Source organism: Salvelinus fontinalis, chromosome 8 (assembly GCF_029448725.1).
Source record: "Salvelinus fontinalis isolate EN_2023a chromosome 8, ASM2944872v1, whole genome shotgun sequence".
NCBI classification, from domain to species: Eukaryota; Metazoa; Chordata; class Actinopteri; order Salmoniformes; family Salmonidae; genus Salvelinus; species Salvelinus fontinalis.
This window is the reverse complement of record NC_074672.1, coordinates 7,569,229-7,594,717: the sequence shown is the minus strand read 5'-3', so window position 1 is coordinate 7,594,717 and position 25,489 is coordinate 7,569,229. Positions and strand designations below refer to the sequence as shown.

At 43.8% G+C, this 25,489-nt stretch overlaps 1 protein-coding gene across 5 annotated transcripts in view; it reads right to left on the bottom strand.

Annotated features, from left to right (window-relative positions):
• LOC129860448 (agrin-like) overlaps positions 1-25,489 on the bottom strand; it is a 368,127-nt gene that overhangs the window by 106,783 nt on the left and 235,855 nt on the right. For all 5 annotated transcript variants that reach the window (XM_055930837.1, XM_055930838.1, XM_055930840.1 and 2 more), the window contains 3 exons: positions 14,706-14,927; positions 4,537-4,734; positions 3,003-3,203 (listed from right to left, as the gene is read on the bottom strand). In XM_055930837.1, coding sequence (XP_055786812.1) covers positions 3,003-3,203; positions 4,537-4,734; positions 14,706-14,927 — 621 coding nt within the window. The remainder of the gene's footprint in view (positions 1-3,002; positions 3,204-4,536; positions 4,735-14,705; positions 14,928-25,489) is intronic.

Genomic DNA, 25,489 nt, shown 5'->3' with positions numbered 1-25,489 from the left:
TTCCTTGCTGAGCGGCATTTCAGGTTATGTCGATATCAGACTCGTTTTACTGTGGACATAGATACTTTTGTACCTGTTTCCTCTAGCATCTTCACAAGGTCCTTTGCTGTTGTTCTGGGATTGATTTGCACTTTTCGCACCAAAGTACATTCCATTCTAGGAGACAGAATGTGTCTCCTTCCTGAGCGGTATGGTTGCTGTGTGGTCACATGGTGTTTATACTTGCGTACTATTGTTTGTACAGATGAACGTGCACCTTAAGGCATTTGGAAATTGCTCCCAAGGATAAACCAGACTTGTGGAGATCTACAATTTTTTTCTGAGGTCTTGGCTGATTTCTTTTGATTTTCCCATGATGTCAAGCAAAGAGGCACTGAGTTTGAAGGTAGGCCTTGAAATACATCCACAGGTACACCTCCAATTGACTCAAATGATGTCAATTAGCCTATCAGAAACCTCTGAAGCCATGACATAATTTTCTGGAATTTACCAAGCTGTTTAAATGCAGTCAACTTAGTGTATGTAAACTTCTGACCCACTGGAATTGTGATACAGTGAAATAATCTGTCTGTAAACAATTGTTGGAAAAATTACTTGTGTCATGCACAAAGTAGATGTCCTAACGGACTTGCCAAAACGAACAAGTTTTAATGACTCCAACCTAAGTGTATGTAAACTTCCGACTTCAACTGTAAGTATGTTTTAGCAGTTACATTTACTTTTGATATTTAAAACCAAAAACCTTTAGACTTTTACTGGGTCTCTTCTACTTTTACTTGAGTCATTTTCTTTGAAGGTATCTTAACTTTGACTCAATTTTGACAATTGTGTACTTTTTCCACCACTGTATGTAACTATATAGACTTCCCCCCACTACGTCATACGTCTATGTGTGTGTTTTGAAGTGTATTAAGGGGGATCGAAAACAGTGTGGCCTTGGTCAGTCCAGACACGCTGGTGGCTTGTTGCTCCGGACTTGTGTTTGTTTTCGCACCATTTGTCAGCCCCTCAGACAGACTGCTGCTGAAGGATGTGAATCCAAATAAACCCCTGCTACATAAAGAAGGATGGAGTGGCAGGGAGAAGAGAGAGAGAAAAAGAAAAAGGTAAAGTTTCTAGGCTGGATAGATAGATACAAGCGCTGGTTATGGATGGATGCTGCGAAGGAGGATAAAGCCCCTGATCTTCTTTTGACGAGCTCTTTTCTCTTTTTCCCTCCATATTGGTGGGTGGATAGTACATCACCGTGTGATATCCTCACCCATAATCCTGTTTAGTAAATGTGTATTCAATTAAAATGGGCCGGGACCCCAAGGTGATGCACTATGCTAACCTGCCACTTTGTCAGTGTCGACAATGAAGCTGAGCCCGGGCCTAGTCGAGTGTGAAATTAAACAGGTGATAAATTCCCCCGTACAGCCAACAGTGGGGACACTGTCATTTTTCATTACCACTAAATAAAATGGGGAGAAAACACTTCCATTTCTCCTTGTGACTAATGAATATGATTTTTAAGTTGGGTCTAAATAAACAAATAAATCACTCATTCAATTCGCCGGAGTTGGACAATTCTGCCGGTACTAAGCTACTGACCCCATGAACAAAGCCCTGGCTTCTAGTTGATAGGACAGTTGTGGGTTAGTTATCTATTCCAGGGGCAAGAGGAACGGTGACAAGGCATGGAAATACGATATGGGGCACAGTGTGTGTGTCTGAGTGTGTGTGTGTGTATATACTATAGGTACTGCTTGTGCATATAATGAGGATATGGGGCAGTGTGTGTGTGTGTGTGTCTCTGAATGTGTGTGTATATACTATAGGTACTGCTTGTGCATATAATGATGCTATGGGGCAGTGTGTGTCTCTGAATGTGTGTGTATATACTATAGGTACTGCTTGTGCGTATAATGATGATATGGGGCAGTGTGTGTGTGTGTGTGTGTCTCTGAATGTGTGTGTATATAGTATAGGTGCTGCTTGTGATTATAATGATGATATGGGGCAGTATGTGTCTCTGAATGTGTGTGTATATACTATAGGTACTGCTTGTGCGTATAATGATGCTATGGGGCAGTGTGTGTGTGTGTGTCTCTGAATGTGTGTGTATATACTATAGGTGCTGCTTGTGATTATAATGAGGATATGGGGCAGTGTGTTTGTGTGCGCACGTGTGTACTATATGTGCAGTGTCTGTGTATCATGGCACATTTCTTTCTGCTACACATACAAAATGTTACTCAATTCAGTCAATTAGATTATTTTAAATCGACCACAACCAGCTGGGGGGTAAGAGCTGGCGAGCAGAGCTGCCCGTATACAGTAGAGTAGATAATTGCTCGGTGAGAGAGAGAAAAAACCCAGGACAGACTACTCTCACCCATTTACCCCCTTCCTCCCTCTGTCCATCTCTCAGTCCCTCCATCTAGCTCTTCCTCTACCTGTCCATCCTTGTATCTCTATCTCCCCCTCTTTCCAACTCACCATCTCTCAATTGTCTCCCTGTCTATTTTCCCCTTCTCCATATCTCTCATAATTTCTGGCTCTGCGTTCACACTTCCTCAGACGATGCCGATAGTCTCGGTGACGGTGACTACGTCTGGCCACAAGGGACTATCGCTGACGTTGTCTGCATGACAACCATACGGTGACAAAGAAACCGAGAGAGAGCTGATTGTCACAGAGGGGAGCACTAGACCCTCTGGAACAGTGCTAGTAATACAGAGGAGAGCAGCTCCACAAAGGATTTACATTGTGAACTAGGCTGCTACTTATGAAGTAAGTCATGTTTAAAAAGCACTCTCTGTCTCATAGTTTCGATTTTCTCTTCCCGATCAGCAGTGACCACAAGTTGTTTTGAGAGACAATGGGAGATACTTACAGTATCAATAGGGATTGATCAACATCACCAGCTATCAACAGTAGCTACCAAAACAAAGTGGACAATGACAAAAGTCAATGGAAAGAAATATGATTAAAAACAGTTTATTTTTCCTAATGCCTACCTTCTTCGCAGCTGCCGAGCTTGGCCACCTCGATCTTCTTCTTGAGGACGCAGGATGCCAAGCCCAGCTCGCAAGTGTTGTCGTAGGTCATGCCATCGCTGCCACACACAGGCGAAAAAGCCTGGCCCTGGCACTGCGTGCACTCGCACTTGTTCTGTATGCATAGGGCCCCCCAGGCACACACGGCGCTGCCGCACGTCTCTGTAAACGCACATACAAAGGGTTGTAGGTGACTACGCAGTGGAATCACAAAGAAAGAATATGCTTGCTAAAATACAGAGATACAGGTACATTAATTTAATAAGACATAAACACTGAACAGAAATATAAACGCAACACGTACAGTTTTGGTCCCGTGTTTCATGAGCTAAGATAAAAGATCACAGAAATGTTCCATATGCACAAAAGCTTATTTCTCTCAAATGTTTTGCACACATTTTTTTCCATCCCTATTAGTGAGCATTTCTCCTTTGCCAAGATAATCCATCCACCTGACAGGTGTGGCATATCAAGAAGCTGATTAAACAGCATGATCATTCCACAGGTGCTCCTTGTGCTGGGGACAATAAAAGGCCACTCTAAAATGTCACACAACACAATGCTATAGATGTCTCAAGTTTCGAGGGAGCATGCATTTGGCATCCTGACTGCGGGTATGTCCACTAGAGCTGTTGCCAGATAATTTAATGTTCATGTGTCTACCATAAGACGACTCCAACGTCGTTTTAGAGAATTTGGCAGTCCGTCCAACCGGCCTCACAACTGCAGACCACGTGTATGGCGTTGTGTGGGTGAGCGGTTTGCTGATGTCAATGTTGTGAACAGAGTGCCCCATGGTGGCGGTGGGGTTATGGTATGGGCAGGCATAAGCTACGGACAATGAACACAATTGCATTTTATCAATTTGAATGCACAGAGATACCGTGACAAAATCCTGAGGCCCATTGTCGTGCCATTCATCTGCCGCCATCATCTCATGTTTCAGCATGATAATGCACAGACCCATGACGCAAGGATCTGTACACAATTCCTGTAAGCTGAAAATGTCCCAGTTCTTCCATGGCCTGCATACTCACCAGACACGTCACCCATTGAGCATGTTTGAGATGCTCTAGATCGACGTGTACGACAGCACATTCCAGTTCCCGCCACTATCCAGCAACTTCAAACAGCCATTGAAGAGGAGTGGGACAACATTCCACAATCAACAGCCTGATCAACTCTATGCAAAGGAGATGTGTCACGCTGCATGAGGCAAATGGTGGTCACACCAGATACTGACTGGTTTTCTTATCCACGACCCTACTTTAAAAAAAGGGATCTGTTACCAACAGTATCTGTGTTTCCAATCCATAGATTAGGGCCAAATGTATTTATTTCAATTGACTGATTTCCTGATGTGAACTGTAACTCAGTAAAATCTTTGAAATTGTTGCATGTTGCGTTTATATAGTATATTTGTACAACCACACTGCTGGTAGGAACACACAGGCACACAGACGCAGCACACACACTTGGTGGTAGCATTACTCACTGCATTCTCCCTGGGCGAGCACGCGCAGGTCAAGCTGCTTGGTACAGGCGCGCACGTGGAGCTCACACTCACTGTCGTAGGTGGAGCCGTCGCTGCCGCACACCGGTTGGTGGGACTCTACACACTCCTGCGGGCACACACAGCTGCCCGACTGCCCGTCGCAGATCGCCCCGAATGAACAGTTGGCACACACCTCGTCTGGAGGGAGACAGGTAGGAAAGAGTTAAGGTCTGAGGGAGTATATAAGACCAGTATGGGTAACATGAGGAGAGAAAGATAATGTGTGTGTGTATGTATGTGTGTCGGGGAATTTAGTGAGTGAGTTAGTGAGTAAGAGAAAGAGAGAGGGGACAGATAGAACCACAACCGTGATGTTACCATGATGCCATGTTTTTACCCCCTTCGAAAGGCTGGTCAAGAGGCCCCCAGATGGCCTGCAGACTTTACACACGTTTCAGTGGATGATCTGGGTCATGTCAAGAGGCCCCCAGATGGCCTGCAGACTTTACACACGTTTCAGTGGATGATCTGGGTCATGTCAAGAGGCCCCCAGATGGCCTGCAGACTTTGCACACGTTTCAGTGGATGATCTGGGTCATTTCAAGAGGCCCCCAGATGGCCTGCAGACTTTGCACACGTTTCAGTGGATGATCTGGGTCATGTCAAGAGGCCCCCAGATGGCCTGCAGACTTTACACACGTTTCAGTGGATGATCTGGGTCATGTCAAGAGGCCCCCAGATGGCCTGCAGACTTTACACACGTTTCAGTGGATGATCTGGGTCATGTCAAGAGGCCCCCAGATGGCCTGCAGACTTTACACACGTTTCAGTGGATGATCTGGGTCATGTCAAGAGGCCCCCAGATGGCCTGCAGACTTTACACACGTTTCAGTGGATGATCTGGGTCATGTCAAGAGGCCCCCAGATGGCCTGCAGACTTTACACACGTTTCAGTGGATGATCTGGGTCATGTCAAGAGGCGCCCAGATTAAAATATAAATGCAGGTGCCCAAAAAATAAAATGTGGTTGAGGTGGCAGCCAGCGGTGATGGAGAATGCATCACTGTGACACCGGCGCGCCGGATCCAAGGGCTATAAATCACGGCGAGTGTCGTCCTTTATCAGGGCCCGTGTCCCAAAAAAGACCTCCCTTCTTTATCTCCCTCCTCTGGCTCTGTCTCGTCCCCTCTGTTCCAGCCAGTGCTGCCGGTCGTTGGTGTCGGCTGATCAGGACACATCCAGCTAGCCGGACCAAACCGGACTGCTTTATTGGCTGTATACATAGGGCCTTGCTAGCTAGCACTAACAGCATTAACGCGGTGGGGCGGCGACGTGTCTGACGGGGGGAGGGGAGGTTGTAAAAAGTGGCCTTGAGGACATAGACGTTTGGAGTGATGGATAGAGAGCCAGACGGTGGGGGAAATAAAAGGTAAAGAGCCTCTCCAGCCTCAGAACGTTACACATCCTCTCAGACCAGTAATAATAGTCCGAGAGACACAAGCTACAACCAGGGATGCAGGGAGGGGCAGTCCTTTAACATGAAGAGAAAGAGAGACGTTTGTTTTGTGAAAGGCTCTAAAATGGCCCAGCCGATAAAATAGTCCCCAGCCGACCTCCCAGTGCCCTGCTCTATTACTATTACTCTGTCCCTCCTCTCCTCTTTTAACTTCACTAACCTCCCCACTCCTCTCATGTCTCTCCCGCTCTGTTGCCTGCTTATATTCTCATATTATATGATCTACAATTGCCAACTAGTAAAGTACGTCTTGTTTGCAGCAACTGTGAAACACACATTTTTTTCTGTTCTAAGTGACTTCTCTCTCCTCTCATCTATATATAGAAAGTGCCTTTCGGAGCGACTGATATCCTTCTGTGGTCTTTTAGCATGCGTGTCTCTGCCTCTTCCAGCCAGCCAGATACACAAGGTCACTCCACTCAGGAGGAGGAAATACAACAGAATAATAAAAGATGTAACTTCTCACTATCGGACCGCACCGGAGCAGTAAAGATAACTATTTCCCCTAGCACAATTTTTCAATCTTTTTTCAAAAGAAAAATCGAATTATGACCATATAGGCCACACACGCATATATGCCGCATGCACACACACACACACACACACACACACACACACACACACACACACACACACACACACACACACACACACACACACACACACACACACACACACACACACACACACACACACACACACACACACACACACACACACACGTTGTCTTTGCATTCAAACCCACGTGAGACAAAAGCAAACACACACACTTCCCATCCCCTATAAAGGCCCCCCCTCCTCCCCCCCCCAGTATGCCAGTGATATGATCAGGCCGTGATAATTAAGCCAGATAATAGTGGAGACGGAGGGAGGTGATGACTCAATGGAGTTTGAAGAGGCTTGTGTAAAGCAGTGCAAACAGCCCAGAATAAACCAGATCACCATCATCATTCCTTGAGCAGGCCTCACCAAGCACTGCCTGCCTGCCACTTTTATTGCCCTGTTTCGCTGACTCCTGTTTCTGTGTGGACTCACTGCCATCCATAGTGCTTTGTGTGTGTGTGTGTGTGTGTGTGTGTGTGTGTGTGTGTGTGTGTGTGTGTGTGTGTGTGTGTGTGTGTGTGTGTGTGTGTGTGTGTGTGTGTGTGTGTGTGTGCTGTATTACACAAACATGGCGAGGCCCGCTTCTTCCTCGCCTTTTTAAATGAAGACTATTCATTACCCCCCGGCGGCGCCACGACGAGACCTGTCTACCTAACGCTGCCAGCAGGAACACAGTTGAGTTTGCCCACCCGGCTCAAACATTCCTTTTGCTCCATTTCCCATTGGACATAGATTCCAATTTGGAAGGGAGGAAATAATAGTGGAGTCACATTGGCCCCCCTGCCAACAACACTGCAATGGATTAAACATGAAACTCGAGTTGAAACAGGGGGTAAGTTGAAACTCGAGTTGAAACAGGGGGCAAGCGGAGAGCTAGCGTAAACCAAGCCAGGCAAATGTAATCTCTCTCTGTGTGCTGGTGGCAGCAGATGTAACTGTACACGGGGACTAACAGTGGTTAAAACCTCTACCGAGCACCTACCCCGGGTCCGGGAGCACCTACCCCGGGTCCGGGTGCCCCCCCCCCCCCCCCCCCCCCACACTGATTAGCATCGCTAGCATAGCGTCACAATTAAATAGTAGCATCTAAATATCATTAAATCACAAGTCCAAGACACCTAATGAAAGATACAGATCCTGTGAATAAAGCCACCATTTCAGATTTTTATAATGTTTTACAGGGAAGACACAATATGTAAATCTATTAGCTAAACACGTTAGCAAAAGACACAATTTTTTTACTCCAACAGTTTTTTCCTGCGTCAGTAGCTATCACTAATTCGACTAAATAAAAATATATATAGCCACTAACCAAGAAACAAGTTCATAAGATGACAGTCTGATAACATATTTATGGTATAGCATAGTTTTTTTTTGAAAAATGTGAATTTTTCAGGTATAAATCACAGTTCTACATTGCAGCTGCAATCTGAAATAGTGCCGACGCAGCCAGAACAATTACAGAGACCAACGTCATATAACTAATTACTTGTCTTAAAACATTTCAGAAAAAATACACAGCGTACAGATATTGAAAGCCCAACATCTGGTGAATCCAAACAATATTTCTGATTTATTAAATGTTTAATAGCGAAAACAAAATGTAGCGCTAAATTAGCATAGCCACGCCAGCCAGAACCAGCTGGGCGCCCCCGACCAGTTCACATGCACGACAGATATATGAAATAACATCGTAAATTGGGTCTTACTATTGCTGATCTTTCATCAGAATGTTGATCAAGGTGTCCTTAGTCCTGATGAGTCGTTCAATCCATTCATAATGGCAACTTTCCCTCTTCATTTAGCATATGTACTGGTCGACTGGCCAAAGAAAAAAAGTCACAGAATGGAACACGGCAAAACTCCCGAAAAAATTCAAATAATCTGATTAAACTATATTGAAAAAACATACATTAAGATGATATGGTCACATGTATCAAACAAACTTCGAGACGGAGATAGTTTTCATCCGTAACGGCAGCAAAACAGAAGACAATCACACCTACAAATCGCGCGATTCAGAGAACCGGAAGTTGTCGGTCACGCCAAAGAAATAGGTCTTATTTCACGTCAGTACAAGATAAACAAAAAATTTCTCCTCTGACGTCCTCTTGACACCCAGAGGAAGACGAATGAAGTGTGTTTCGGGTCATAGGTGGCGTGACCATATATAGGCAGAGCGTTGAAGCGAGCATACACATCTTGCATTCTTCTTCTTGGTCAGGGAAAGTGCTGTCAAATGACTTCTGTTTCACTTAGAGACAAAATTGAAACGGTTTTAGAAACTATAGATTGTTTTCTATCCAATGGTATTAATTATATGCATATAGTAAGAGCAATAATTGAATAAGAGGCAGTTTAATCTGTAGAGGAAATTATGCTAATGCGAAAACAGCACCCCCTGTATTCTCAAGAAGTTAAGTTATTGGCAGTCTGTGTTAATGGCTGATAAATGGCCTCAGGCATCTCTATGACTCTGTATTATTAGTAGCTCATTGTTCCCTTATTGGCACAGACGCTAGCCTAGCTTCTAACTAACATTAGCTAGCTGTCACGCTAGCCAGGTCTCCTTAGCAGCTTGTACACAGCCCACAGCCCTTGCAGATAGGACCACGGATTGCCCCGGAAGTGTGACTGTTTGAATCACTGTTCTTTGTTGCTGTTTCCATCTGCCCTGCAACCTGCCCTGTCTGGACCTGTGAGGAGGAACAGCGTAGCCTACGTTACTAGCAAGACAAGGACCAAAGCCGATGGAAGTACCGTTGGGGACAACGGTGTCTCTATATCACAGGTGAAGGATCTTTTAAACGAACAAAAAGAGTTATACAAGCAGTTACAAGAACAAGAACATAGCTTCAAGTGCTGTGTCCAAATACTGGAGTAGTCAACTAATAAAGTAATGGACGATCTGACCAGAGGTGTCCAGGACCTGAAGAACAGTTTGCAGTTCTCCCAGGGTCATATCAATGAGTTCACAGTGCCTACGGCAAGTATTCAGACTAGAGGTCGACCAATTAATCGGAATGGCCGATTAATTAGGGACGATTTCAAGTTTTCATAACAATCGGTAATGGGTATTTTTGGACATGGATTTTTTTTTTTTTTACACCTTTATTTAACTAGGCAAGTCAGTTAACAACACATTCTTATTTTCAATGACGGCCTAGGAACGGTGGGTTAACTGCCTTGTTCAGGGGCAGAATTACAGATTTTTACCCTGTCAGCTCGGGGATTCATTTTTGCAACCTTCCGGTTACTAGTCCAACGCTCTAACCACCTGCCTTACATTGCACTCCACGAGGAGCCTGCGTGGCAGGCTGACTACCTGTTACGCGAGGGCAGCAAGAAGCCATGGTAAGTTGCTAGCTAGCATTAAACTTATCTTATAAAAAACTATCAATCTAAACATAATCACTACTTAACTACACATGGTTGATGATATTACTAGTTTATCTAGCTTGTCCTGCGTTGCATATAATCGATGCGGTGCCTGTTAATTTATCATTGAATCACAGCCTACTTCGCCAAGCGGGTGATTTAACAAGCGCATTTGCAAAAAAAGCACCGTCGTTGCACTAATGTACCTAATCATAAACATCAACGCCTTTCTTAAAATCAATACACAAGTATATATTTTTAAACCTGCATATTTAGTTAATATTGCCTGCTAACATGAATTTCTTATAACTAGGGAAATTGTAACTTCTCTTGCGTTCCGTGCAAGCAGTCAGGGTATATGCAGCAGTTTAGGCCGCCTGGCTCATTGCGAACTGTGTGAAGTCCATTTATTCCTAACAAAGGCCGTATTTAATTTGCCAGAATTGTACATAATTATGACATAACTTCTTATGGCTGCAGGGGCAGTATTGAGTAGCTTGGATGAAAGGTGCACAGAGCTGCCCAGAGTAAACGGACTGCTCCTCAGTCATAGTTGCTAATATATGCATATATGATCTTTGATGATCTTCATCAGATGACACTCATAGGTCTTCATGTTACACAATACATATATGTCTTGTTCGATTAAGTTCATATTTATATCCAAAAACCTCCGTTTACATTGGCGCCATGTTCAGAAATGCCTCCAAAATATCCGGAGAAATTGCAGAGAACCACGTCAAATAACAGAAATACTCATCATAAATGTTGATGAAAATACAAGTGTTATACATGGAATTATAGATATACTTCTCCTTAAACCTGTTAAGGCTGGGGGCGCTGTTGTCACTATTTATGCTAATCGTGTAATTTTTGAAACGGCTTCCTACAAAATTCTTGATCGTACAATATGCATATTATTATTATTATTGGATAGAAAACAGTCTATAGTTTCTATAGGAGTTTAAATTTTGTCTCTAATTGGAACAGAACCCATTCTACAGCAATTTCCCTGACATGGAGTCAGATTTCAGAAATTTTGGCCACTGTTCTGGAGTCAGTTTTAAGCCCACTGTTATTCCTATGAGTATACGGACACTGCTTACGTCTTCCCCTGGATGCCTTTACGTGATGACGATTTGAATGGGGTCGATTGCGCGTTCACAGGCACTATAAATTAAAAAACCCTGTAGGTAGGAGTTCCTTTCCAGCTGCGTCATGCGCGTGGAGGACATCGACCTGCTATTTTTCCAAGCGTTAGTTTAGCCTGTTATATTTCTCTGGTCATGTTTTTACTCGTTATAGGAGTTAAAAACATCATAAGGTAGTTAATTTAAAGCGTTTTATAGCAATTTATATCCGTTTAGTGCGATTTTGGGACATTTATTTCTGAAACGCTGTGAATCGCTGGGCACGCTTCCAGTTCATCCCGAACGCAGTTGGCATTTCCACATGGCAAGAGGACAGCTTTCCACCAAAAGACGATTAGACCCAAGAAAGGATCCTTTGCCCAAGATACTGATGGAAGAACAGCTCAAAGTAGGAAATTTTTATTATGATAAATCGTGTTTCTGTCGAAAAATGTTAGTGGCTTAGGACGCCATGTTTTTTGACGTAGCTTCGCTTGGCGCAAACTGTATTGAAAAGTAAGGATAATTAAAAAAATATAATTCCGCGATTGTATTAAGAATTAAATTGTCTATCAATCGCTGTCCACCCTATATTTTTTAGTCACGTTTATGAGTATTTATGTATACGAGTAGATCACTGTCTAATATGGTGCACGGACATTTTCTCACCAGCTGGGCTACTTTTGTCATTGTGTAACCATGATTTTGGTGGCTAAATATGCACATTTTCGAGCAAACTGTATATGTATGTTGTAATGTGATGTTACAGGGGTGTCATCTGAAGAATTCTGAGAAGGTTAGTGAAAAAAATAATATATTTTGGCGATGTTTACGTTATGGCTCTCTTTGGCTAGAATCAATGCTGGGGTAATGTTTGCACATGTGCTATGCTAATATAACGATTTATTGTGTTTTCGCTGTAAGACACTTAGAAAATCTGAAATATTGTCTGTATTCACAGGATCTGTGTCTTTCGATTAGTGTATGCTGTGTATTTTTACGAAATGTTTGATGATTAGTAAGTAGGTAAACACGTTGCTCTATGTAGTTATTCTAGTCCATTTGTGACGGTGGGTGCAATTGTAACCTATGCCATCTACCTGAAATATGCACATTTTTCTAACAAAACCTATCCCATACCATAAATATGTTATCAGACTGTCATCTGATGAGTTTTTTTCTTGGTTAGGGGCTATAAATATCTTAGTTTAGCCAAATTAGTGATAGCTACTGTTGTTGGTGGACAAAGAAAAATGGTGGATTATGCTAATGTGTTTTTAGCTAATAGATTTACATCTTTACATATTGTGTCTTCCCTGTAAAACATTTTAAAAATCGGACATGTTGGCTGGATTCACAAGATCTGTGTCTTTCATTAGCTGTATTGGACTTTAATGTGTGAAAGTTAAATATTTAAAAAAAATATTTTTTTTGAATTTCGCGGCTCTCCCTTTTCAGTGGGGGTGGGGTGGGGGGGGGGGGGGGGTGCCGCTAGCGGCACTCTAGTCCCAGACAGGTTAATGCAACCGCTGTGTCAGATTTCAAAAAAGCTTTACGGAAAAAGAACACTATGCAATAATCTGAGTACAGCGCTCAGAGACCAAAACAAGCCATACAGATACCTGCCATGTTGTGGAGTCAACAGACGTCAGAAATAGCATTATAAATATTACTTTACCTTTTGATGAACTTCATCAGAATGCACTCCCAGGATTCCCAGTTTGACAATAAATGTTTGTTTTGTTCAATAAAGTCCATAATTTAAGTCCAAATACCTCCTTTTTGTTTGTGCGTTTAGTTCACAAATCCAAATTCACGAGGCGGAGGCCAGATGAAAAGTCAAAAAGTTCCATTACAGTTCGTAGAAACATGTCAAACGATGTATAAAATTAATCTTTAGGATGTTTTTAACATAAATCAATTACTGTACGCTCTTAGTCAATCAGCTCTTATTCTCTCCCCCTTCACAGTAGAAGCCTGAACCAAGGTTCTAAAGATTGTTGACATCTAGTGTAAGCATTAGGAAGTGCAATGTGACCCCATAGACACTGTATATTGGATAGGCAAAGACTTGAAAATCTACAAACCTCAGATTTCCCACTTCCTGGTTGGATTTTTTCTCAGGTTTTTGCCTGCCATATGAGTTCTGTTATACTCACAGACATCATTCAAACCGTTTTAGAAACTTCAGAGTGTTTTCTATCCAAATCTACTAATAATATACATATCTTAGCTTCTGGGCCTGAGTAGCAGGCCGTTTACTCTGGGCACCATATTCATACAAGCTACTCAATACTGCCCCCAGCCATAAGAAGTTAACACTTTTTTTGGTTACTACATGATTCCATATGTGTTATTTCATAGTTTATGTCTTCACTATTATTCTACAATGTAAAAAATAGTAAAAATAAAGAAAAACTCTTGAATGAGTAGGTGTGTCCAAACTTTTGACTGGTACTGGATGTGTAACTGATAGATGCACACACACACACGCACACTACATGTTAATGTTTGTAAATGTATGTCAAACATAAAGTCTTTTGTCTGTAATGTATTTTCCATTATGTGCCGGACCCCAGTAAGACTAGCTGTCGCCATTGGCGCCAGCTAATGGAGATCCTAATCAAATCAAACCAAAATCTATTACCTGTTTAGGACCAAATTGCTACATGCAGGCAACATGCATGATCTTTACTAAGTAGCCTATAAGAGAAGAGAGACGTGAAGAGATGTAAATATTTATTTGAATTTGTTCACGTCTGCTCTGACCTTAGTTAGTCTACACATGACATGGCAGCCTACTTACTGTGCATGTTCCTTACTATACAGATACCTGTATATGCCTATGCCGTAGACCACATTTACAGTGAAATAGAATTTTATTCAAACTAAAGCTGCAGAGCATGAACTCTGGCTGATGACAGAGCAAGGAAAGGACATGGAACGGAAGGCACAGGCGCTAACACTTTGTTGCTAAAAGGAAAATGTTCATCATCGTCATCATCAATTACCCAGTTATGGGAAAATAAGCAGTAGAGATGCCTTTATTAACAAGTCTAGCTAAAATGGCTTCGTCAAGTGGACTAACCAGACTTTAGGGAAGAAAAAGAAGACAGGCAACGAAATGAGTGCTTGCGGAAGCCAGGATATTTTTACCCCGGCGCTCGAGAGCAGACAAAGACTCATGACTCAGTCACCATTTAAACAGTAGGAGCATGGCTGTTCCCACTGGAAGTAGATTGCATCTGCAACAAGAAAGGTCAATAATAGGGAAATTGCAGGCTTTAGCAGATACCCATAGACTTCCAGGCATTACACTAAAGCTAGTTAGCAACCCCCTTCCAACAGAGACAACAAATCCACAAGTTCATCTGACTCTGGGGAAGTAGATGAAGGGCCTCATTACCAAAATCCTGAAGTATCCCTTTAAGACCAGGAGTTTTTCCCTGACCACGTCACATGACCTTATACCCTAGGGCCCAGAGTTATTCCTGTTTCCTGTTCAGGTTACATGGTCCGGCATAGTATGGTCTGGTACTCACCGCAGGGCCCTCGGTGCTGGATGTGGATCTCCCTCTGCAGGGCGCAGCCCGTGGCCCTCATCTCGCACTGGCTGCCGTAGCTGTGGCCGTCACTGCCGCACACTGGGTCGGGTGTCTGGATGCAGGCTTCGGGGCACTCACATACGGGCTTGTCGTTCTTCACCACACACACAGCGCCAAACTCGCAGGCCTTTGCCAGGCACGGGCTGGGCGCGTGGAGATCTGAGATGGGAGACAATTGGGGTTAGCATTGATGGGGGTGAGGGAGCGGTGAGAAAGGTTGAGGGAGAAGGATGGGGATTGAGGGGTTAGGGGCTGACAATTGGGGGGCGGGGGCTAAAGGCAGGAAGAGTGGGGGACTCGGCATAGGTTAAAAAGAGAGTAGAGGTTGATGGAGGATCAGGAGGTTTGAAAAAAGGGGGTTGGCGGGTCAATGTGAAAGTACTGCTAATCCCCCCCCCCCTTTTTTTTGTACCTGCACAAACCTATGGTCAAGTCTGAACATGTACCAGACTCTCATCCATAGTACTTGATTGATACTACCTGTATAAATCAACTCCCTCCTGGTCATCTCATTGGCCCTGTCCCCTCTGTATGAGCCAATCACAGGTGGCAGACACCTCTGTATGAGCCAATCAGAGGTGGCTGACCTCTCTGTATGAGCCAATCAGAGGTGTCTGAGCACATTGTAAGAGCCAGTTACAGGTGACTGACCACTCTGTATGAGAAACCCACACCCTAAGGTACATGGGTAAAAACCATAGACTTGTGGCACGGATAGAAAATTGGAAAGAAACGGTAGAAAATAACTGTCTTTTTCTATTTATGGGGAAGTAAACAGGCACTGATTAATTTATGTTTCCAAGCATGCCGTTCTTCAAATGAGGCCATTTGCATCTCACAGATAGAGAGAGAGAGAGAGAGAGAGAGAGGAGTGAGAGAGAGAGAGAGAGGAGAGAGAGAGAGAGAGAGAGCAGAGAGAGAGGAGAGAGAGCAGAGAGAGAGAGAGAGAGAGAGAGAGAGAGAGAGAGAGAGAGAGAGAGAGAGAGAGAGAGAGAGAGAGAGAGAGAGAGAGGAGAGAGAGAGAGAGAGAGAGAGAGAGAGAGAGAGAGAGAGAGAGAGAGAGAGAGAGAGAGAGAGAGAGAGAGAGAGAGAGAGAGAGAGAGAGAGAGAGAGAGAGAGAGAGAGCTATCGCTACGTGGATAGAAGAGGGAGGGAAGAAAAAAAGAGAGCTCTCTGCTTAATAATGCCCAGCTCCTGGGCAGAGACAAATATGAAGAAGAGGGAGAACATCAGAGAGAAGGTGTATTCATGCCACTCTCTTCTCCGGCCGCTCCACTACAATTTTTTACATTTAACCTTTATTTAACCAGGCATGTCCGTTAAGAACAAATTCTTATTTACAATAACGGCCTACCCTGGCCAAACTCGGACGACAGTGGGCCAATTATGCGCCGCCCTATGGGACTGGCCGGATGTGACACAACCTATAACTTCATTAAATTGGGGGTTAGCAAAGAGACTGCCTGGGCTTCTGAGGGGAGGAGTGGGATGGCGTTCCGTGTGGTGCCGGTTCTGCCACTGCCAGGCGAGTTGGGAAGTGGGTCAGGATCGGGAAGAACGAGGAAGAAACATGTAGACGACAGTGTGATCTGAAGTGATCCAGCTAATGTTGTTTCATCATCATTGCCTCCCTTTCCTTCTTCAACCCCCCAATCAATTCTTCATCAAAACTGTTGTTGGGGTTAGATGTACAGGTCACTGCCAAAATAATGGAAAAACTTGACAAAATGAGGGATGCCTCCACACAGGTGTGGTTCCTAGTGTAACGGATGTGAAATGGCTAGCTAGTTAGCGGGTACGCGCTAGTAGCATTTCAATCAGTTACGTCACTTGCTCTGAGACTTAAGTAGTGTTGCCCCTTGCAAAGGGCCTCGGCCTTTGTGGAGCGATGGGTAACGACCGTGCTTCGTGGGCAACCGTTGTTGATGTGTGCAGAGGGTCCCTGGTTCGCGCCCGTGTCGGGGCGAGGGGACGGTTTAAAGTTATACTGTTACATTGATGCTGTTGACCCGGATCACTGGTTGCTGCGGAAAAAGGAGGAGGTTGAAAGGGGGGTGAGTGTAACGGATGTGAAATGGCTAGCTAGTTAGCGGGTACGCGCTAGTAGCATTTCAATCAGTTACGTCACTTGCTCTGAGACTTAAGTAGTGTTGCCCCTTGCTTTGCAAGGGCCGTGGCTTTTGTGGAGCGATGGGTAACGCTGCTTCGTGGGTGACTGTTATTGATGTGTGCAGAGGGTCCCTGGTTCGCGCCCGGGTCGGGGCGAGGGGACGGTTTAAAGTTATACTGTTACACTAAGTAAATTAAGTAATAAGCATCCGATCATGCTAAGGGTCATGTATAAATACATTGCTCAAAAAAATAAAGGGAACACTTAAACAACGCAATGCAACTCCAAGTCAATCACACTTCTGTGAAATCAAACTGTCCACTTAGGAAGCAACACTGATTGACAATAAATTTCACAAATGCACATTTGTGGCCTGCTGGAGGTCATTTTGCAGGGCTCTGGCAGTGCTCCTCCTGCTCAAAGGCGGAGGTAGCGGTCCTGCTGCTGGGTTGACAAATTTATTGTCAACCAGTGTTGCTTCCTATGTGGACAGTTTGATTTCACAGAAGTGTGATTGACTTGGAGTTACATTGTGTTGTTTAAGTGTTCCCTTTATTTTTTTGAGCAGTGTATGATTTCAGGCCACTATTTTGGCTACCAGGATGACAATGCCCCAGCCACAAAGCATGAGTGGTCACTTAATGGTTTGATGAGAATGACAACGATGCAAACCATATGCAATGGCTGTCTCAGTCACCAGATCTCAACCCAATCGAACACTTATGGGAGATTCTGGAGCAGTGCCCGGAGAGAGTTTTCCACCACCATCAACAAAACACCAAATGATTGAATTTCTTGTGGAAGAATGGTGCTGCATCCCTTCAATAGAGTTCCAAACACTTGTACAGTCGTGGCCAAAAGTTTTGAGAATGACACAAATGTTAATTTTCAGTCTGCTGCCTCAGTTTGTATGATGTCAATTTGCATATACTCCAGAATGTTATGCAGAGTGATCAGATGAATTGCAATTAATTGCAAAGTCCCTCTTTGCCATGCAAATGAACTGAAATCCCCAAAAACTTTTCCACTGCATTCCAGCACTGCCACAAAAGGACCAGCTGACATCATATCAGTGATTCTCTCGATAACACAGGTGTGAGTGTTGACGAGGACAAGGCTGGAGATTAGTCTGTCATGCTGATTGAGTTCGAATAACAGACTGGAAGCTTCAAAAGGAGGGTGGTGCTTGGAATCATTGTTCTTCCTCTGTCAACCATGGTTATCTGCAAGGAAACACGTGCCGTCATCATTGCTTTGCACAAAAAGGGCTTCACAGGCAAGGATATTGCTGCCAGTGAGATTGCACCTAAATCAACCATTTATCGGATCATCAAGAACTTCAAGGAGAGCGGTTCAATTCTTGTGAAGAAGGCTTCAGGGCGCCCAAGAAAGTCCAGCAAGCGCCAGGACCGTTTCCTAAAGTTGATTCAGCTGCGGGATCGGGGCACCACCAGTACAGAGCTTGCTCAGGAATGGCAGCAGGCAGGTGTGAGTGCATCTGCACGCACAGTGAGGCGAAGACTTTTGGAGGATGGCCTGGTGTCAAGACGGGCAGCCAAGAAGCCACTTCTCTCCAGGATAAACATCAAGGACAGACTGATATTCTGCAAAAGGTACAGGGATTGGACTGCTGAGGACTGGGGGAAAGTAATTTTCTCTGATGAATCTCGTTTCCAATTGTTTGGGGCATCCGGAAAAAAGTTTGTCCGGAGAAGACATGGTGAGCGCTACCATCAATCCTGTGTCTTGCCAACAGTAATGTATCCTGAGACTATTCATGTGTCTGGTTGCTTCTCAGCCAAGGTTTGTGCCCATAGGCGACGTTGTTGCCGGTGATGTCTGGTGAGGACCTGCCTTACAACAGGCCTACAAGCCCTCAGTCCAGCCTCTCTCAGCCTATTGCAGACGCCTATTGCGGACAGTCTGAGCACTGATGGAGGGATTGTGCGTTCATGGTGTAACTCGGGCAGTTGATGTTGCCATCCTGTACCTGTCCCGCAGGTGTGATGTTCGAATGTACCGATCCTGTGCACATGTTGTTACACGTGGTCTGCCACTGCAAGGATGATCAGCTGTCCATCTTGTGTCCTTGTAGTGCTGTCTTAGGCGTCTCACAGTACGGGCATTGCAATTTATTGCCCTGGCCACATCTGCAGTCCTCATGCCTCCTTGCAGCATGCCTAAGGCACGTTCACGCAGATGAGCAGGGACCCTGGGCATCTTTCTTTTGGTGTTTTTCAGAGTCAGTAGAAAGGTCTCTTTAGTATCCGAAGTTTTCATAACTGTGACCTTAATTGCCTACCGTCTGTAAGCTGTTAGTGTCTTAATTACTGTTCCACAGGTGCCAGTTCATTAATTGTTTATGGTTCATTGAACAAGCATGGGAAACAGTGTTAAACCCTTTACAATGAAGATCTGTGAAGTTATTTGGATTTTTACAAATTATCATTGAAAGACAGGGTCCTGAAAAAGGGACGTTTCTTTTTTGCTGAGTTTACATACTGCTTAAAGCTATACAGACCAAATACATTATGTTTGTAAATGATATGACAATGGTGGTAACTGTTTGGTTTGTTATCAAAAATCATACGTTTTTGTTTGTATAGTGATTCAATTGGTTTCAGAATAGTAGCTCCTGCTTGTGACCAGCATGTGAGGCAATATCTCAGATGTGAGAAAATAATAGCATGCATATATAATTTGGCAGCCTTCAGAGGAAGAAAAGGTCATATACAGTTGAAGTTGGAAGTTTACATACACATAGCCAAATACATTTAAATTCAGTTTTTCACAATTCCTGACATTTAATCCTAGTAAAGATTCCCTGTCTTAGGTCAGTTAGGATCACCACTTTATTTTAAGAATGTGAAATGTCAGAATAATACTAGAGAGAATTATTTATTTCAGCTTTTATTTCTTTCATCACATTCCCAGTGGGTCACAAGTTTACATACACTCAATTAGTATTTGGTAGTATTTGCCTTTAAATTGTTTAACTTAGGTCGAACGTTTTGGGTAGCCTTCCACAAGCTTCCCACAATAAGTTGGGTTAATTTTGGCCTATTCCTCCTGACAGAGCTGGTGTAACTGAGTCAGGTTTGTAGGCCTCCTTGCTCGTACATGCTTTCTCAGTTTTGCCCACAAATGTTCTATAGGATTGAGGTCAGGACTTTGTGATGGCCACTCCAATACCTTGACTTTGTTGGCCCATTTTGCAACAACTTTGGAAGTATGCTTGGGGTCATCGTCCATTTGGAAGACCCGTTTGCGACCAAGCTTTAACAGATCAGACCAGTCAATTTGACTTACAGCTGCATCGTAGTTACTCTGCTCAATTTTCAGGATTTTTTAGTATTGTTGCACATTTAAATGTCTTTTTAGTGAGCTTTCTAACCACCAATGTAACATTGTGGTCAGCCTGGTGCACTTCACAAAATAGATGGCATTATGAGGGGGGAAAATGATGTGGATATATTGAAGCAACATCTCAAGATCTCAAGATCAGTCAGGACGCTAAAGCTTGGTCGCAAATGGGTCTTCCAAATGGACAATGACCCCAAGCATACTTCCAGATATGCCAGTTAGTAAGTTAATGGACTTAGTTATTCGGTCAGGTCTGTTAGTAAACACCAGATCAATTTGAGTCTGGGATGACTGTGTTACTCTGGTTGGACCTTGTATTATTTGAGTCAGGTTGAAATAATCTGTGAGTTTTTTCCTGCAAGTTTTGTTTCCCCAGTTTATATTGAAATCACCAATGAAGATGAACTCCTTCTTATGATCACACTCTTTAAGCATGGCATTTAGATGGTCATAAAACGAGATAGATGTTGGTGGTCGATATAATCCAATAATAGTGGGAGACATATGAGGGGAGAGGAAGACATTCAGCCCCATACATTCAATGTCATTGGCATGTTTCCATATGATACGATTGCATTTAAAGTTATCTTTCATGTACATAAGCAATCCATCCCCTCTGCCCTCTCCCCTGTCCCTCCTGAATATGGAATATCCAGGGACATTAAAGGCAGAAATATGAGAAGATTTCTTCAGCCATATCGCAGAGAAACAGAAAAAAATCTATATTAGAGTCGCTCAATAAATGTTCTACCTGTTCAATCTTAGAAATAACGCTACAAATATTCAGATGACCTCCAAATATTCCTCTAGGCTTGGAACGAGGGTCCCAGAGTATTTTAGCCTTATTGACGGTTTGGGACCTGGGTTAAGGGAACTGAGTTTCTGACATGAAGGCCGGTTTTGTTTGGGACATGTATCAAGAGTTGGCATTAAAATGGAATTATCAGCATATTGCTCATCCTCTTGAATGGGTGGGTGGAACGGATTGACAGTTGAAACCCCAAGGCCTCGGGAGACTGTGACGTACTGTATGTCCTCGTCTAGCCAAGCGGACAGGAGAATTATGCAGAGTGTCGAAGCCCTGCGAGGGAGGCTCATTGGCATGTCTTGTGGGTGGGGGCATAACGGCCGTTAGGGAGAAAGATTATAAGCCAGGGAAAGAGGATGCGAGGATGCATTTGATCCGCGGCTTCCCAGCGAGCGTGAGGGAGTGCTGTCATTACCCGGATTATTATGGGATTAGACTAGCATCTTGACAGGCGCTCCGTTTAAGGAATCACTGCCGTTTCATTTTGAAAGCACAGGTGCATTTAATACTCTTAATATTCCCCTCCCCTGAGCCTCAGCCTTGCGCTCTTGGTACAATCATCAACAGATAGCAGAAGGCAATTTACCTATGTGGGCGCTATCTCGCCCATGGAATACCAGTGACGTCATCTCGAACTGTTAGGGAGAGAGGCCCTATGTAGCAGTTTGATAGCATCATGTCTAAAATCTCAGGATTGTGGTGGCTTGCCAGCTCACCATTGTGTCCATGTTGGGGTGTAGTTTGGCTGCAACGTAGAGGGTCCCGACACAACAAAGAACGTTTCGAAGTTATCCTATGCTTATTTCTTTATTTCAACAGGTGCAGAACAAACGTTCAGGCTGTTAGGCTGTCGTCAGTGTGATCGTGTCTCTTCCCAGGACAAGAAAGCCAACCTTGATTCGGCACTTGAAGAAAAAGAGAACAACAAAACAACAAGATAAGGGCCTGGCTGATACTGGTGTGAGGAGGAGCATTGCCCACCGGCGACCATAATTGAACAAATCTAAACAGATCATGTGCAAGGATGAGCGAGGAGACAAGGCTCTCAGTTTTTGTAATTGGAATGTTGCGGCTTAAGCAGTGGAACACTGCTATTGATTTCTGTGTTGTGGGAACGCCGGTGGTTTGAAAGAGCTGCGAAATTGGCATGTAAATATGTAAGTAGTGGAACTGTGCCTAATTTTGCCAGGCTTCGGAAAAAGCTATTCTGCCTGATAATTATTTTCACACTGTGTGTATGTAGCGCTGGAAACAGAGGGCAATCCACACACACACTCATGGCCTTCAAATGGATTCACCGACCCATTTCCCAAGGCCCGGCTCGGTAACATGCAACTGCAGCCTCAGATAACGCTTTTGTCCCTGGTTCTCTTTGTTTCTACACCAAAAAAATAAGATGAAAAGAATCAAAAAAGCTCTTTATTCTTTAATGCTCAATCCTTCTGGAGGCACATTTTTCTTCCAGATTTATTAAATAGAAGAAGCAAAACTCCCACAGTTCTCGGTGAAATAATCTTAGTGAGCAGAGAGAGTGTAAGATTAGAGACTTTGAGAAACGTCCAGCAGCCCTTATACCCGGCTTTGGTAATTGAGATGGCTTACATATTCTCAGTCGGGAAAAAGAATCTTAAGGAACTGAAAGCGCCTTTTCTCCTTCAGAAACAGTGAGGGAGACTTGGAAACAGCAGCCTGCCATCCCGGAGGCCTGGGTAGTGATGGTAGTGGTGGATGTGCTGTTCAAGGACTGGAGCTTTCGCAGTCATATGCCTCAGTAGAGCGGGACATATACTGGGAGGCTGCAGTAGTCAGTCACATACACACACACACACGCATACAAGCATCAAATGCACACATACTATTTAATGTTCCCTCTGTGTTTCTCAGATGACAGAGACAAGACAATGGTGTGTGTGTAAGATCCAGGGTGCCACAAACGTAATCAAAGAAGTGAGTGAAAAAGGTGTGCTGTGGAGAGACGGCTGTAAGTGAGTGCATCGCCGCAGGAGTGGTCTTAGAGATGAGTAACTCTCCTCTGATCAATAATTCTGCTCCTAGCTGAAGTGAAGAAACCCCAGTGGCTTCTCTACGAAAAGGACAATGTTTCTGTCTCAGAAGTGGCGACTTGGGAGTCTGAATTCTGCCTCCGCTTTGTGCCCTTCTCCCACCAGTCTAGGCCATGCTCCCTCCCTTCGCTCCCCTGCTTTGCTTTTGCTTTTAATTAGTCTGATATTTTATAGTTGCCATCCCCGAGATTAAAACCAGGGGGATTAAAACTCTTGTCAGATGAAATGGGCTTCTGGGGTGCTGCTAGTATGCAGTATGCAGCACCATGGATTGCTTAGAGAACCATAATTGCCACTGGCCTACCCACTGACAAACGTTCTGCTACCTGTATACCCCCCCCCCACAAATGTTCCGCTGCCCGTCTCTCCCCAAGAGGGGCGTTGCCTCTTCCCTTCTCTCACTAAACTGTCACATTAGTCAAGATTTAGAGGCGAGCTGAATGCACTCGGCGGGCGTTCTGTATATAAGCCAGGAGAGATGGAGTGTCATGTTCTTAGCCGTGTTTGCGTGAGTAATATATACGGTTCAACACTGTACATATGGATGTAAAAGCAGAGAGATTATATTTTTGCGGTAGAGCATCTCCCTACTCATGCATATGTAGATTGGAATCTTCCTTGCTCCCTGGTCCAATTCAGGATTACTCCCAATGTCACGATAAGAATCAGAGAAAAGCTCTCCCCATGCTGTCAGTAGCCAATCGGGTGAGGGAGAGGCGGGTGTCAGTGCCACCATTGTAGAGAAGCAGCCAATGGGAAGCGTCATTACTCAGTTTTGTCGGTGCTGCAAGGAGGGGGGGGTGGGCTGCCACCCGTGTCTCGCTAGCAGTGAAAACATTTATGGAACATATTAAAACAGGTGCCAGAACGGGAGAGAAAAGGATAAATATTAGCATAGAGTAAAAGGAAGGCCCGCGGGCCCTGTTTCCCTGCTACGGAGCACTTATCACAGAGTAATGGCTGCAAGGGGATAAAACCAAACACCTTAGTCCTCCACTTGCTTTTAAAAACCCCAAACACGCTTTATCTTCTACCAGACGACATAGGGAACACAGATGAAGTGAAATACAGCGAAACAGAGGGTGAGAGAGAGGGGGTGGGAGAAGAGGGGAAAATAAAAAGAGGGAAATATAGAAAAAGCGAAAGTAAATGAGGACAGAGAAAGACAACAATGAGGGAACACATACAATGGTTCTTCCTTTAAAAGTTGTGTCATACTGTAGCACAGCTTGCTGGCTGCCGCAGATACTATGGCATGTTATTGAAGTGTCAGCCATTGTTGCCATTCTATTCCAAGAAAAACGTAACCCTCAGGATTTCCGTAAGTACAATGTGACTGGTTGGGAGTAGGCTACTAAGTGACAGCGAGTGAAAAGCTAAATAATCCTAACATTTCCACACCCTAATTGTAGTCTAACCAATACCCAAACGGAGATTCAGTGAAAATAAAAATCTCATTGATTTATCAAGACCAGTCCGCATGCTTGTCTCAGAGCAGCGCGAAACGGTTCTGAAATAGTTGACCACACGCAGGTTGGCTATTGCTCCAAATCCTATCATAACAATTAGATGACTTTTGGTGTTCCAGTAAGGAACAATGTGTTGCCTTCATTAGCCTACTTTATTCCAATATTTCTGTCGATCAGTGATGTTTATTCCCATAGTATACTATTCCTATAGTATTCCCATTCATTGCGTGTGAATTCATAAACCATGTGCCATGGAATCGGTACATCGAAAATCTCTTCCCAACTATATTGCAATCTACATGGCACTCTACTGTCAATTTTCTGGTCCTTAAATGAAACTGGTATATATTTTTATTTATCACAATTTTCCGACAGACAAGTTCCTTACTTTTCCCCCCTTCCACTTGATAAAGGTTCCAATTGATACATTGTTATCAATTAGTACATTTGAGTTTAACCACAATATTTGTTGTATTATTTGTTCTGTATTTTCTGGTGGTTTAAACTGAAACTTTCTATGGCTTGTTTAATTAAAAAATAACAATATTTTGGAGATGATTTCGTTTTCAAATACCCGAAAGTCAGCGGTTATAATCTGAATAAAGGGAAAAAGGCCATTCTTGAAATTGGGGTGAAACATTCTTACTAATTTGTAAATAAAGGCAGTTTGTTATTTGGAATGATTTATTTCTGTTTTTAGAGGGAGAGATACCAAAAGCCCACCGTGCCTATTTTTGGAAAATCGCCAGTCCACATGTGAAGTGAAATTCCTCCATTGAATTTATCCAAGTTCTCTCTTAACTCCAGGACCACCAACAGTTGTTTGTTGTGTTTGCCTGATTCTGGACTCTAGTGCCAGAGAAGAAAACACCTCCATAAATTTACGAAAAGTACATTTGTGCCACAGT